The sequence below is a fragment of the Schistocerca cancellata genome, chromosome 6, assembly GCF_023864275.1.
Source record: "Schistocerca cancellata isolate TAMUIC-IGC-003103 chromosome 6, iqSchCanc2.1, whole genome shotgun sequence".
In the NCBI taxonomy this organism is placed as follows: Eukaryota; Metazoa; Arthropoda; class Insecta; order Orthoptera; family Acrididae; genus Schistocerca; species Schistocerca cancellata.
In genome coordinates this window covers 75,845,183-75,861,159 of record NC_064631.1, presented here as the reverse complement: position 1 = coordinate 75,861,159, position 15,977 = coordinate 75,845,183, and the positions used below count along the sequence as shown (strand labels likewise).

General features: G+C 37.7%; 1 protein-coding gene across 1 annotated transcript in view; it reads left to right on the top strand.

The window, feature by feature from the left end:
• Positions 1 to 15,977, top strand: part of LOC126088579 (trehalase-like) — a 306,521-nt gene that overhangs the window by 134,914 nt on the left and 155,630 nt on the right. Inside the window, exon 5 of the mRNA XM_049906775.1 lies at positions 6,323 to 6,459. Coding sequence (XP_049762732.1) covers positions 6,323 to 6,459 — 137 coding nt within the window. The remainder of the gene's footprint in view (positions 1 to 6,322; positions 6,460 to 15,977) is intronic.

Here is a 15,977-nt window from a genome sequence, read left to right as displayed (position 1 = left end):
AAATCCTAGGCCCAGACTCGTCAGCAGGCAGGACAAAGCATCAGCATTTGTCATTGATTCATAAGGTGCAAATGAATCTCATAGTTGTAACATGAAAGGAAAAGAGCCCAACACTTAATGTGATGTACTACTTTATCTGGTAAGGACACAGAAGGACTGAATAAGGAAACCAATGGTTTGTGATCAGTGGCAAGTGAAATTTGGTACCACAGAGAAAAACAAGGAATTTCTTCACAGCATGTACGATGGCCAATGCTTCCTTTTCTATCTGGGAGTACCTATATTGAGCAGGAGTTAGTGTTTTTGAGGTACGAGCAATAGACCACTCAGAGACATTGGGATATCTATGAGCCAGTACTGCTCCCAACCCATACAGTGGAGTACCTGCTGCAAGGACTAAGTGGAGCCTTGGTTGGTATATCACTAAGTAGAATGCACACTGCAACATGGTCATCTTAAGAGTGGAAAACCTGATGTCACAAGCTGGCAACCAGTGAAACTGAGTCCATTTGTGCAGCAATACAAGTAACAGCTGTGTGATTGATGCTGCACCAAGCGCAAAAATTTATGGTGGTAGGTGACTTTGCCTAGAAAAACCTGATTTTGTGCATGTTCCTCAGTGGAGGCACTGGAAACTACACTGTCATCTACCCAATTTGCACAACCTGGCACAGACACCATAAGCTGTTCCAAAAAAACATTGAAAAACAGTGGGAGTGCTGGCAACTAACATATGTTGTTGCAATATCTAAAAGGAGCTGTAATTAGGCATCCAACAACTCAATTTTTGAGAAATATTGACCATGTTATAACTTTGGAAAGAGTTCGTCCGGGCATAGTATCGGGTATGTATCCACTACAGATTGTGCATCCACAAAAACTTTAGAACCAGTCCGATGGTTTCTGTACTATAACTAAGGGGGAGTAGACCATTCACCTGATGCAACAGGTCAGACAATGCCAGATTCCATGAGGCGATCTAAATCATCTTTGATTTGTTCCCCGAGTGCCACTAAAAATGGACAGGCCTGGAAGACATGAGGCCTAGCAGAAGCTTTCACAATAAGGCATGCCTGAAAATTGTTGGCACACCCCAATCCATGAGAGAACTAAGAGGAAAACTCAGACCATAATGCATCTAACTGTGTATAGAGCACTTGTTCTGACACTAAATTCACTTCACCTGAAATTGTAAAACCAAACAACTTAAAAGCACCTAACCCAAAAAGATTCTTTGTAGATGTGTTATCCACAACAAGAAATGTAACTGACCACACTGTTGACTTGTAGGTCACTCGGGGGCAGAGAACTGGTTGAGAATAGGGATACTCGGTTTTTTGTAATTTACTAACTTTCTTGACACAGAGAGAAGAGGAGGAGAGCCCAGTTTGTGAGTTAAATGATGTTATCACAGCTCCTGTATCCAGTTGCAAGTGCGGAACATTATGAAAAAACCATACCGTCAATAAAAAAGTTGTTCGGCACAACAGGAACAGCCGATACAATGTTTACATCCATATCCACATCAGGATCATTGTGCTGAATTTTTGCATTACAAACAGAACTAATGTGACCTTTTTTGTTGCAGTTATGAGAGGTAGCCTGACAGTCTGGGCACTCATGGTTAATGAAACAATGTAATTTGCTGTTTACAGGCCTGTTTACTTTGTTGGTGTGCCTGCTCCATGGAGTGAAGTCAGCCACCTTGATGCTCTGACCATGAGCAGACTGCTGCAACTGTGTCTTCCTCCTGCAAAACATCTAAAACCTGGTGTGGAGGAGAGGGTTAGACTGCTGATACTTCACACCATGACTCAATTTGTTTACCTGCAGCTCGTGACACATTGAATTCTATATGTCAGGAGCTGCAGGTAACCAAGTTGAGCCATGGTGTGCAGTAGTGGATTTTCACAATGGGGGCACACTTCATTGAGTCAGGATTCAGAGCTAAATGATCATCTGATCAGCATATGGCTCTTCATGCACAACAGACACAAAAGGGCAATGATGACTTAAACCGTGGAGTTCAGCTACCCATGCTTGATAGGATTGATGTGGTTGCTTCCTACAGCAGTGAAACTCAACCTGTGATGCAATAACGTGTGTGTGCTTACAGTAGTATTTTGAAAGAAATTCACACATTTGGTCAAACATTAAAGAAGATGGATCCTATGAAGGGGCAAGTTGACATAGGACTCGATACATTTTTGGCTATATCCATGAAAGGAACAAGGCATGACATAAAATAGCTTCAGTGATTGCAACAGCTTGGAAGTATTGTCCTACATGTTTTTCATATGCATCCCATTCCTCGATGAACTCATAATATGTATAAAAAGGAGGTGGATAAACAACAGGGCTGAAGAGGACAAAACACCAGGTCATAAAGACTGAGGATCATGCCAACTAGACAAAACAGAAGCCAATAATTGAAGTACTGAGTTTGACAGTCCAGCACCTGTTACTGGTTGTGCAACACCATGGCGAATGATTCTCGCTTTTTTGTCCAACCAATCCAAAATGTCCTCTGTAACACCATCAGCCATTGTAAGAATAAATGGAGAACTGACCAGAGTAGAAATGTGTTTGTGGAACAGGACCACACCTGTCGCCTGTTGTGTTGTAATTAGGTATAAGTACGACAAAACCAGTAGACTGAACACTACTTTATTCCATTGAAGCATTATCACCTTGAACACAGTATTTAAGTAACATTCAGCAGGAACCAATTACATATACAAAGAGCTGCAGAAATACACATAGAGCTGAAGCCAACCATAGCTCAGCTAGCCTTAAATTTGCCGCACACGCAGCCTTTTCAAAGTATGCACACCCATCACTACACTTACATGAATGAAAATAGAATATTATGCAAATGATGTTCCGTGAGTACTGCTCTAAAATGGATTGCTGGGTAGTGTGAGGAAGCATCAGTAATAGCAGGTTGGTTTGTTTCATTGTTTCAGAAGAATTTACTGGTACAACTGCTGAAAATAACAAGCACGGTATAAAAATGAAAATAAAAAATTGTCTGCCTATTTACTGTTGTGGGTTGGCAAGAGAGCCAACCTGGTACTACTAGAGGAAGCCGAAAGGCACGCGTTTTAGCTCACGCAGGCTGGCGTGAGGTCTGGAACAGGACAAGGAAATTAGACTTAGAAAAAACTGACGTATCTGGTGGAATACTTAACTTTAATCCATAAATGGTGAATGTCGCTCTTGACGGTACATGTTTTACAGTATCAATAGTAACTGGTAATGGCACCTTGCTAGGTCGTAGCAAATGACGTAGCTAAAGGCTATGCTAACTATCGTCTCGGCAAATGAGAGCGTATTTTGTCAGTGAACCATCGCTAGCAAAGTCTGTTGAACAACTGGGGCGAGTGCTAGTACGTGTCTCTAGACCTGCCGTGTGGCGGCGCTCGGTCTGCAATCACTGATAGTGGCGACACACAGGTCCGACGTATACTAACGGACTGCGGCCGATTTAAAGGCTACCACCTAGCAATTGTGGTGTCTGGCGGTGACACCACATATACAAAGTAAAATGCATATGACAGCACATGTTCTGCCATATGTAATGCATCAGAGTTTGCTGTCCTTTCAAGGTACTTAACCAGTTTCATTTATGAAATAATTAGCTACTGTATGTTCATTTCTTATTGCTTCCTCTTCTTTCATCCAAGTTTGTGGAAAAAAACTAAAATCCTTTGAGAGTAAATGTATCTTCAAGTTGTTGACCATGTCTCTTGCATACATAATTACACAGAGTGAAGTACGTTTTAGATATTTCAATAGCAAAATTGAAACAATGGAAAATCCAGGATGGAATGTAAATATTATGAAAAGGAAAGTTACAACTCACCGTATAGTGGAGATCATGAGCCACAGATAGGTACAATACAACAAAAAGACTGTCACAAATCAGCTTTTGGCCAGTAAGAACTTCATGAAAAATAGACAACAAATACACACATACACTCACACAAATGCAACTCACACAGACATGACTGCAGTCTCTGGCAACTGAAGCTTCAGAAAAGACAAATGGCTCTTCTTCCAACTTTACAAATCTAAAATGTCCCAACACAAATTGGCCAGCGACTTCTTTTTCCACTACAATTTTTTTCAAATATGTGTGGTGGGTTATGTAAATCAAAGTACCATAACAATCAGTAACAAAAAGAAAGCATGGAGTGAAAAAATTGTATAGGGAGACAAAGATATGAATACAGTAAGTAGATTCAGAAGGATGTAGGTTGCAGCAGTTACTCAGAGATAAAGAGGCTTGCACAAGATAGAGTAGCATGGAGAGCTACATAAAACCAGTCCCTGGACTGAAGACCACAACAACAAAAAGAAATCCAGTTCTTCATCAAGCTGCAAAGTGAGATGATAAGGTGTGAAAGAATCAAAATTTGATAAACTGTCTCAAAAGTTGGATGAGAAATGTCACATAGCAAGGAACACATGTAAATCCCAAAACAGTAGTTTTTAATTTTTTACATGAAAAGTAGCTTTCATGAGAGACTAACTGCAGAGACCAGTGTAGCTTTGCTACATTTGCCTAAAACGTTAAGTTGACTAAAGCCAGAACATCTATATTGTGAGAAGAATATACTGTGTTACTCACCAGTGGCATCGAGTCACATGCATGCCACACTACTGCCATGTATCTTCCATGCCACATATCACGTCACTAGTCACACCTTGTCAGTAAGAGACCTGCCTTAGATTTGCCATGGACATCTTCATTCTCTCAGGGCTGGTAGAGAAACTGGAATAGCACTTTAATGCAATGGCTGGTGTTGAGCAAGTTCCCTCCTCACTGGTTTGAAATTTCATGCAAGGCCTACCTCATCAGAAACAGAACACTACTTCAGGAGGCTACATTTACTGTAGAGTCCAACCTGTTAGAGGAGGTGTTCCAGGAGTCATTCTCACATTTAGACACAATACTGCTCTCCCCTCTGCAGTGAATTACAAATTCTTTCAGACACCTCCCAGATAATCTCGTAAAGCTTGACATGACCATTACCAATTTCATTATTCCTTGATGCCTTGGATGAGTCCTATCAAATAATCCTGTCTTTTAGTCCAAGTTGTGCCATAAATTTATTTCAGCTCAGTTTGATTCAGTACCTCATCATTTGTTATCCCTCCTAATCTTCAGCATTCTTCTGCAGTATTGTATTTCTAAAGCTTCCATATATTACCTCCCTGAGCATCATATTATTTAATTTAACTTAACTCCATTAGCCTTTTTTTTCTTTTTTTGATGTTATAATATCTTGCTTTTAGACACTATCCATTTCATTCAAATGATCTTCAAGTCCTCTGCTGTCTCTGACAGAATTGACCAATCTCAAAAGTTTTTATTTTGTCTCTCTGAAGTTTATCCTTTTCAAAATTTCTCCTTTTCTTGCTTGCTTAATGTACATGTTAAATAACAAGGGAAACAGACTACAATGCTGTCTCATTCCCTTATCAGTTACTGTTTTTATACTCTTATTATTACAATCTGATTTCTGTACAGGTTGTAGGCTATTTAATTCATGCTTCTATCAGAATTCCAACTAGTGTATTCCAGTGAAGACTGTAAAATCTCTGTAATTTGTGTCTACAGATTCTGAGGAATCCATACTGGTCTCTGTTGAGGTCAGTTTCCATCAATCTTTCTTCTTAATTGTCAATATCAGAAGATCAGAAAACAGCTACTGTTGAAAAGCAGTCATTTATACTATCTTCAGTGTGGTACAACATAAGATTGCATGTGCTTCTTCATAATGAAGGTATATGTAACTCTATTTGTCTGACATAGTATTGACAGAAACAGACACACACGTTCCATTCCCCAAACATCTGTATGCAGTGTTGATTAGAATTTGGTAGTCAAACCCCTAAAAGTCAGTTGCCTTGATTGAACATTAGACAACTATGTGAGAGAATGAAATAAAGTTGAAAGAAAGAAAAAGGAATGGATAAAATGCCACATAGAGAAAAGAAACTTACACGGCATAGAAAGATGCCAAATAGTAAGCAGACTAAAATTAGCTAGTGCATCTGTACAGCCCTCATGATATAAAAATATTTGCACAGCAAACAACTGGTTCACATTTCAGCTGGAACTGCTGTAGTAAAGAAAAACATCAAACTATGAGACTGACACTGCAAAGTGCAGCAATTGCATAAGGTGACACCGAAACTATCCTTTATTATTGAACCATTTTTGAATGTTTGTAATAAGGCATTCATACTTCAATTAAATTTTTCTCAGAATCTACTATTTAATGCTGATCTCATGTTTAATTTCATTTTTCAGTGAAGATTACACCATTGCCCATGGATTATCTAATGACTCTAAAGTCCAACAACGTCTTTATACTGACCTGAAATCAGCTGCAGAATCAGGGTGGGATTTCTCTTCAAGATGGTTCATAACAAATGGAACAAATGAAGGTACTTTTTAAATGTTTCACAATTTCACTGCAATAGTCCACGTAAATAAACTATATGTGAGTTGTCTATTCTTTCAAACACGTCTTAGACAGCCTTTTTCACTTAGTGGGCACACACTGATAAGCCAAAACATTATAACCACTGACCACTATGACAATGGATGCTGCCTGGTGGCATTGAGGGCAGGTAATGTGGTAACAAAAGTATGTAAGTGGACCACACACAGACAGGGGATCACCCTAGCGAAGATACGGGCTGCAAATAGGGAAATACCTTGAGATAAGCAACTTTGATGAAGGGCAGGTTATTATTATGCACGACCTATGAAAGAGTATCTTGAAAAAGGTGAAGCTGGTCATATGTTCACATGCTACTGTCATGAGCATCTACAGAAAGAGGTAGAATGACAATGAAACTACCACTAGGCACTAAACAGTTAGACATCCATGACTCTTCACAGAACGTGCAGTTCAACAGCTTGTCTGCTCTTTAAAGTAGGATAGATGGTGATCTGTGGGACCTCTGTCATAAGGGCACAATGCTGGTGCACACACAAGTGTTTCAGAGCATACCACTTGTTGTACATTATTGAACAAGGAGCTCTGCTGCAGACCATCCCTACATGTTTACATATTGATCGATTGACACCATCAGTTACAGTTGCAATGGGCACAGGTCGTCTCCACAAATGCCATCATCGAGGTGAATGGTGGGTCGAAACGTGCAGCGTGCCACAGATGCAGGCTGGCAGGAGCCATATTATGCTATGGGAGAAATTCTCCTGCACTTGCATGGAAACAGTGGTAGTAATCAAAGATGCGCTGATAGATGAAAACTGCCTGCATCCCTTCATGGTACATGTCTTCCCTGGTGGCGGTGTCATCTTTCAGCAGTATAATTGTCCATGTCTTTGAGACAGAACCATGCCACAGTGGTTCGAGGAGCATTGTAGTGAACTCAAGTAAATGTCTCAGCAACCAAATTCACCTGATGACCAAAGTCGTCTGATGTACATCCTGTGGAACCCTTCTGGGTTGCTATCAGGTGCCATCACCACATTCGCAAGTCAGTGGTCCATTACTTACGTGAATTACATGACCTTTGTGTAGACATCTAATGTCACACATGTCCATAAAACTAACAACAAACTGTCTGATCCCTGATATGCAGGATTAGTTATGTATTTTGTTCCAAATATGGACAAACAAGCTATTAAGCAGGTGGTCATAATGGTTTAGCTTATCAGTGTATATGTTTATAAATGATGTAAGAAAAACTCAGGCCTTAGTGGCAACTGGGCATTGAAATAAATCCGATGGTGAAGTGAACATTTGTGCTGGATGGCATTTGAACCTAGATTTCCTCCTTTACATGAGCAGCCACCTTAACCACTTCAGCTATCAAAGCATGCTTTCTGCTCAACACTAATTCTCAATTTGATGCCTATTACAAATGTAGTGTCCACTGTCCATTATCCTCACTGCCCACAGCTTCTCCTGATTTCCTGCAAAAGTTTGAATGTAGTGTGCATCCAAACTGAAGGGTTTAAAGTTTCAGTCATAACTAGAGAGTTTTTTGATATTATCATAATATGAGTAAGGACAATGAGTAGCAGTAGTAGTGGTAAATAGTAGCAGTAGCAACACTAGAAGTCTTCATTAAAGAGGTAATATGTGATGCTTTATAGCTCAAAGTCGGTAAGAGAATGTTCAAAGACATGAAAAGTACCCTGGAATAAACTAGTAGAGTTTATGGGCCATGATATTTTGCTTCTGTGTGGTACCCATGTAATTACTATAATTGTGGTAATCAGCATAATAATATTAGCAATAGTATTTCAGAGTTTGAATTTAAAATGGATGTAAATTAACATATATCACACACAAAAGTGAAAAGACCAGCAGATTTTGCAGCAATTTAACTGTTATTCATGAACTATGGCTTACTTGTCAAAGGAAAATAATTATTTGTGCTTAGTGACAATCTTTCAAAACTTCAGATCATGTAATACCAGATAGACAAAAATGACTTAACAGAAGTACAGCAAATTACACTCAGTGTGTGTAATTGCATTGTTACTGCCTAATGTAGAAGATGTAATTTGTTATGCTCCACAATCTTTGAAGTTTTTAATGTTATTTTTGGCATACTAGTGTAATCCATACATCTCACACATATATTTACATACTAGCTGACAAACCTGACATTGTCTGGGTATTCACTTGCCAATTTTCTGTTACAAATGAAAACAAAAAATGAACTGTTGTAATAGTGAAGTATCAAAAAATCATTTTCATCTATTCATGTAAACACCTTTGAAACTATGAAACATTCATACAAAGAAACATAGAACATGTACAAATGTATAAGTACAGTATAACAATCAAAGAACATGATCTGAGACAGTTTCTGTACAATGGCTACAGCTGCTTTGTGTGTCTACAATGCGATTTTGCAAATGTCTATATGATAATGCCTCTTCATAGGTCTAAAGACAGTTACTGTTTTCACCTACGGCATTTGCACTTTGCAGTTGAAAGCTGTGGAAACCACTACCAGGTATCAGGGATTGTAAGAGTATCTTAGTAGTAAAGAATACGCGAGACACTGAGAACCAAATGGGCCTAAGGCACACCCTTGTCAGTTCTGAGATTTTAACATGTATGCAACTTCCTGGCATCTGTCCATCTTAAGATGAACCAGCTCTATCACTGCTGTACCCCTACATTTTATACATGAACATTTCCAAAAAGCTGTCTCTCCAGTTACTTTGATATTTGCTTCCATATGGGCCCAAAGCATGAATTTTCATTTCAGTAGGTATGGTCACAGGCTACACTGATGCCCATTTCTTCATAAAAGTGGGAATCTCTTTACGGAATCCCTCACCATAACCTCATCTACCACGTTTCGGCATTCCAGTGTGTAAAACGGACACAGAGAATTTAAAACTCTTAAACTCTTAAAATGTTAACTAAAAACCTTGCTATCAGACAAAAGTTGATGTTTGTGGTAATAATGAACATTTCAGAAATTTTAAAAAAATGGTTCAAATGGCTCTGAGCACTATGGGACTTAACATCTATGGTCATCAGTCCCCTAGAACTTAGAACTACTTAAACCTAACTAACCTAAGGACAGCACACAACACCCAGCCATCACGAGGCAGAGAAAATCCCTGACCCCGCCGGGAATCGAACCCGGGAACCCGGGCGTGGGAAGCGAGAACGCTACCGCACTCAGAAATTTTAAACATTTCAGAAATTTTACAATGACAAAGTGGTAATCAAGTTCCATGAACTGTTGTTGAAAGTTACATATTCTTTGTTAGAATCATGAGAGGCCTCCATTGTCTTCAAGACACTTAGTAGGGAGATCACAATTTGTTATTTCTCAACACTTTGTAGATGCCTTTCAAAATCAATTGCCCAAATACATAAATGAAAGGCAAATATCAGCCTTGAAACAAACAAGCTTAACAAAACTACTAGATCAAAATTGAAACACATAGCCTTAATGAAACTGATTTGATTTGATTTGCTTTTTTATTGGTCTGCCGGCCAGGGTGGCCGAGTGATTCTAGGGGCTGTAGTCTGGAACCGCGTGACCACTACGGTCACAGGTTCGAATCCTGCCTCAGGCATGGATGTGTGTGCTGTCCTTAGTTTAGTTAGGTTTAAGTAGTTCTAAGTTCGAGGAGACTGGTGACCTCAGAAGTTAAGTCCCATAGTGCTCAGAGCCATTTGAACCATTTATTGGTCCAGTTTTATCATACAGTACAAATTGTACAATCGATATTGGACAGGTCAAAGATAACTTACAATAATACATAGTAAAATAGGTACCTATTACAATTAATTTTGTTACATATTCAGAAATTCTCTGACAGAAAAGAAACAGTGCTTTATTAGAAATGCCTTTAGTTTAGCTTTAAATATTGGATGAGTAGCATTTTTTATTTCCTCTGGTATCTTATTGTATAATATTACACCAATGTTATTTATGCTCCTCTGGTAGGTGGTTGTTCTGTGATATTTTTGATGTATATTTGATTTCCCTCTGGTACTACAGTTGTGCACATTTTTGTTCTGTAGCAGTTTGCCTGTTTTCAGGAGGCAGTACCTAGTGAACACGATAGTTTCAAAAATGAATGAACTTGGAACATTTAGAGCACCAAGCTCAGTAAAATGGGATTTACACGACTCCATCTTTTTAAAGCCACAAATTATTCTTATAGCTCTTTTTTGCATTCTAAAGACCTTTACACTGTGAGTTGAGTATCCCCAGAAAACGATCCCACATCAGACTAGTGAGTGGAACTGTGCATAGTGTGCCTGCAGTACTGTTGTTTTGCTTGTTGTAGCCTTTAAAATTCTTAGGCCATAGCACACAGATGATAATTTTCTAGAGAAGTTATTTATATGTGTGTCCCACTTTAAGTCTTGCTGAACCCATGGACCAAAAAATTTTGTGTCACATATCTAGGGAAGCATTTTTTAATTATGCTTGAATAGACATTTGATTAGTTGGAGGAATTAAATGAAAACCAACACACACAGTTTTTTCAGTATTTATAATGAGTTTGTTTTTTGTGAACCACTCAGAAAGTCTTTTCATAGAACTTTTTACTGTGGACTGCAAAGTTTCTGGACTGGATCCAGTGAGTAATATGTTGGTGTCATCGGCAAACACGATAGTTTTAGTGAGACTTATATATTCAACAAAGTTGTCCACATAAATCAAGAAGAGTGGTGGACCTAAGATTGAGCCCTGTGGTACACCATATTTTATTGGTAATTCGCTAGAAAGAGAGGAGTTGTTTCTTGTTTTATTCATTTTGTTGAATTCATACTGAAGTGATACTTTCTGCCTGCAATTTTTTTGGTATGAACACAACCTACTATGTGCTACACCTCTTACTCCTCATCTTTCTAATTTTTTGAGCAGAATGTTATGTCCAGGACGTCAAAGGCTTTTGATAGATCTAGAAAAATACCTGCAGCTAATTTATGTTGATCAAGGGATTTTAAAATGCAGTCTAAGAATTCAAAAATTGCTGTCTGCATACATTTCGACTTTCTAAAACCATGTTGTTATACTGTAAGAGGTGCATATTTATTTATGAAACTTAAAAGCCTGTCACAGATGAGTTTTTCTAGAATTTTTTGAGAAGGAACTTAACTGTGACATGGGTCAGTAATTTGATATTTTTTCAGAAGAACCTTTTTTTTTTTTAGCAGTGGTGAAATTTTTGCTATTTTAAAGATGTCTGGAAATACGCCAGTTTTTAAAAAGAGGTTGAAAAATTTTGCCAAAGGGTTTATTATGTGGTGAGCATATGTTTTAATATGAAATCAGGTACTTCATCAAGACCACTTGACATTTTATTGCTTAATGGTTTAATTTTACTTATAATTTCATTGGGGTTTGTTTCATAAACATACATAGAAGCAGTCGAGATCACTGACTTACTGGAGAAACTTGGGACTGGTCCTTGACTGTGTACTTGAATGAGGTCTTCAGCTATTGAAGTGAAGTATTCATTGACTTTTTCCACAACTGACTTTGGTTCTGTGACTTTTGAGCCTTCTAGTGTTAATGATACATTTTTTTTCTATGGCACTGAACTACGAGTTTCTTTCTTTATAACTCTCCACATGGATCTCATTTTGTTAGATGAGTTTCTTATCAAATTGTCATTCCACATAATTTTTGCCTCTTTGATTACTCTACCATGGATTCTTTTGTAGGTTTTTGAATAATATGCGAATTCTTGGGTTACTCCATATTTCTTACAACAGTACTGCAGAAATCTGTTTCTCTCACTGGAAATTTTTATGCCTTTAGTTACCCATTGTTTATTATTGTTAGGTTTTACTGTTTTTACTACTTTTGGATATGCTACATTAAAATAGTGAAGAAAGATGCTCTGAAAACTCATGTACATGCTATCAACATTGTTCTGAGTGGTGATGCTTTCCCATTCTTCCTTCACCAGTAAGAGATTAAAAATTCTAATTTTATCTTCAGAAAAGGATCTTTTTTTTCAACTACTTTTTTGGAACTGCTACTACTTGTTGCCATTTCTATACACAGCAGCTGTGCCTCATGAACACTATAACCCATTCTCAGTACTCTACTTGTGAATCTGTGATTTGTTTCTGAGATGAATATTTGGTCAATAATGGAATTTGTGCATTCTGTTAATCTTGTTGGGCAGTGTATTGTGGGGATCATATTGAATGTAATAATTTTTTCATAATGTGGGGCCACAGTCATAATATATTTCTTTTAAGTCAGTACTGCCATTAGACTGTTCTTTATTTGCAGTGTTACATTTACACGATCATGATTTCGACTTCAAAGTGCCATTATCAAGTGTATAAATATGCAGTATGCCATCTTAGGCACTGTATAACACTTAAAACACTTGATAATGGCACTTTGAAGTCAAAATCATGATCGTGTAAATGTAACACTGCAAATAAAAACAGTCTAATGGCAACAATGACCTTAAAGATATATTGAATGTGTCTGTCATATTTATCAAAGCATCTCTGGTGCTGCTGCCTTTTGAAAAATCAATATTGAAATCCCCACAAAGCACTATCTTCATATTTAGTGTACTGATCCTGTTCAGCAGAACCTCTAGTTTATTCATGAAGACTGGCAGGCAGGTTTCCTCTTGGTGCTCTATATATGTTAATAACTATGAAATTAAGTTGTGGCAGTTTAGTAATGGAAAGTTCAAAGTCTTTTTCAATTGAGTCAATATAACTTTTACTGACATCACAGAACTTTATTTGTTCTTTCACAAAGATAGCAGAGTTTGGAAAACTCTCAGCTAAAATGACATGCTAATCTATATCCTGAGATTGAGGTTAATTTTACTTCGTCATTTCATAGCTAATGTTCAGTAATGCAAATTAGGTCTACATTTAGTGCATACTGGAATAGTGTTTCCAACATGGAAATTTTATTTGTGAGTGACTGAACGTTATGGTGTAGTATAGCAAAATCTGGGTATTTAGTAACTTCAGTTGAAAACGTTTCTGATTCTTTATCTAATGGCATTTCTAATACAGTACTTACCCTAAAAAATGTTGTTGTCTTTCTTGTCTGCCCTTGTCTCACCCACAACCTCTGGTGTGATGTCAACTGGCTGAAGCATGATAGCACGTAATCGGACTGCTAAGTCGGAACAGTACCCTCAATAGCCTGGCATCTTATCGCCAGCTCATAAATAAAGTGGTCCTATCCTCAACAGGCCAATCCCAGGTCACTGCCTGACCACCATTAGAATTGGTCACCAAAAGCAGAACACAGTACCAAAGACAAATATCATATAACACTGGCAGAGTTACAGTTCAAACCAACAGCAACTGAAATGGTAATATTACAATCATGGCTACGCTCTGCTACCAGTTGAGACTTGGTACCAAGGAAGGCAGGATTGGGTTATGATTGTGGACAAGGCCGTAATCAACTGCTGTTGGTTAGTTTATTTTTCAGTCACATACAATTTATTTATTTTTTTTAAATGATTTTAAACATAGCTGCATAACAGCAACGGTTCCACGTAATTAGATTAAAAACAGCCGACCAGTTGCAAAGGATAAAGTAATCTTTACCTAGGTTTCTATAGGTTTAAACCTATCTTCTTCAGAGGGCGGCCTGAGGAAAATGAACATCATGTTTTATATGAAAGGTATACACATAAGTCAAGATTAGAGTTTAACATATATTAAGAGAATCTTGTGTTACAAAATATGAGAAGAATTTCTTGTACTTACAGTATTACATTAACATGGAGTGATACGTCATTGCCATTTTTACAAACATCTCCATAGCTCCATTAGTCCAAATAAAATATAGCCCTAAGAGTAGGGTTTGTCAGATAAATAAAATTAAGTACATGGAAGTCGGAGAGCATATAAGCAACTGAGTAAAATCGGCCTGTGTGGTAGCACTGCGGCCAGAGCAGGTGGCGCTAAGGTCGCGTACTATGTGCCGATTGGCATACTGAAGCAACATGTAAAATATAAATATTAATTGTGTCCTTAGATAGAGTGACAGTAAATAAAAGGAAAGCATTTAACATTCCCATTATGACAATGTGGGAGCCTTAGAAACAATAACGTAGAAACATACATCAAAAAGGCAGGTGGCACATACGCCATGAGTTACATGCAGTGGCATATACAGCCAAAATAAAATTATATTACCATATTAGTTAAGAACATAGAATGTATGTAAGTCAAAACTTTAAGAATAAACAGTAATGGCATCTTAAGACATAAATAACGAAACCTGGTCCACAATCTAGTTATTATACATTCACTGGGATCCGAGGTTTTAGGATAAGCGAGAATTACATGAGGGCCGGTGTAGTGGCAGCCATACATCATGAGTAAATCACATTGCATAAAAGGTAGTGAGCTTAGAGATATAAAAGTGCATTATAGCTTCCTGAAGAAATAGACTACTGAGGTTATCAACATTAATGTTATGAATTAAATAGTATGGGTTTAAAGCCTTCAAAAAATTGTCTACAGGCAAGGTTCAACTGACCGTTGAGTATATTACCATCTTTGAGCTCTAGATGTTTAAAAATAAATAGCTCTTCCCACAGATCTAGTCTCCGTCCTTTAACTTGTCTGTGTAGGATAACCGTGTCCTCTAACTGTTTAGGTGTATGGCGGGCTATCAAGAGGTGTTCAGCAAAAGTAGAGTTGTGAACATTAGCTCCTTTTTTACCTAATAGATGTTCTTTATATCGTGTTTTAACAGCTCTGCCTGTTTGACCAATATAATATGAGGGGCAGTTATTACAGGTTAGTTTGTATACACCTGAATTAGAAAACCAATCGTTAGCAATTTCTACTGAATGTATAAGATTTCTTTTTAAACTGTTGTCTGTAGAAAAGGAGACGTTACAGTTATATTTTTTATTTAGAAGACGTTTAATCCTATATGATATGTTACCCAAGAAAGGGATGGAAATAAATTTTTTAGTTTCTGTGGTATCTGTGGGGAGGTTATTACTCAAAGTCGAACAATTTTGGGAAATTTTCTTATTAAGCAGGTGATCGATCATATTCTGGTTGTATCCATTATTAACAGCAATTGTTTTGATGACATTCAATTCCTTTTGTTGATCCGCAGGTGATAAAGGCGTGGTTACCATTCGGTGAATGGCGGAATGAAAAAACGCCAGTTTGTGCGCTTTAGGATGAGTTGAGTCAGCAGGAATGACATTATCTGAGTATGTTTCCTTGCGGAAGATATTGAAATGGAAGGTATTATCTTGTATAGAAATTGTTAAATCTAGAAAATTAAGTTCACGTTTATCATTTTGAAGTTCTTTTGTGAAGGAAATTTTTTCATGTAAACCATTGAAAGTGTTGAAGAGCTGCTCTAACTCATGGTCAGTGCCATCAAAAGCAATGAAAATGTCGTCCACATAACGTGCATAATAGCGGATTTTTTGGTGTAATTCTGAACTAGAATTGAAAAAT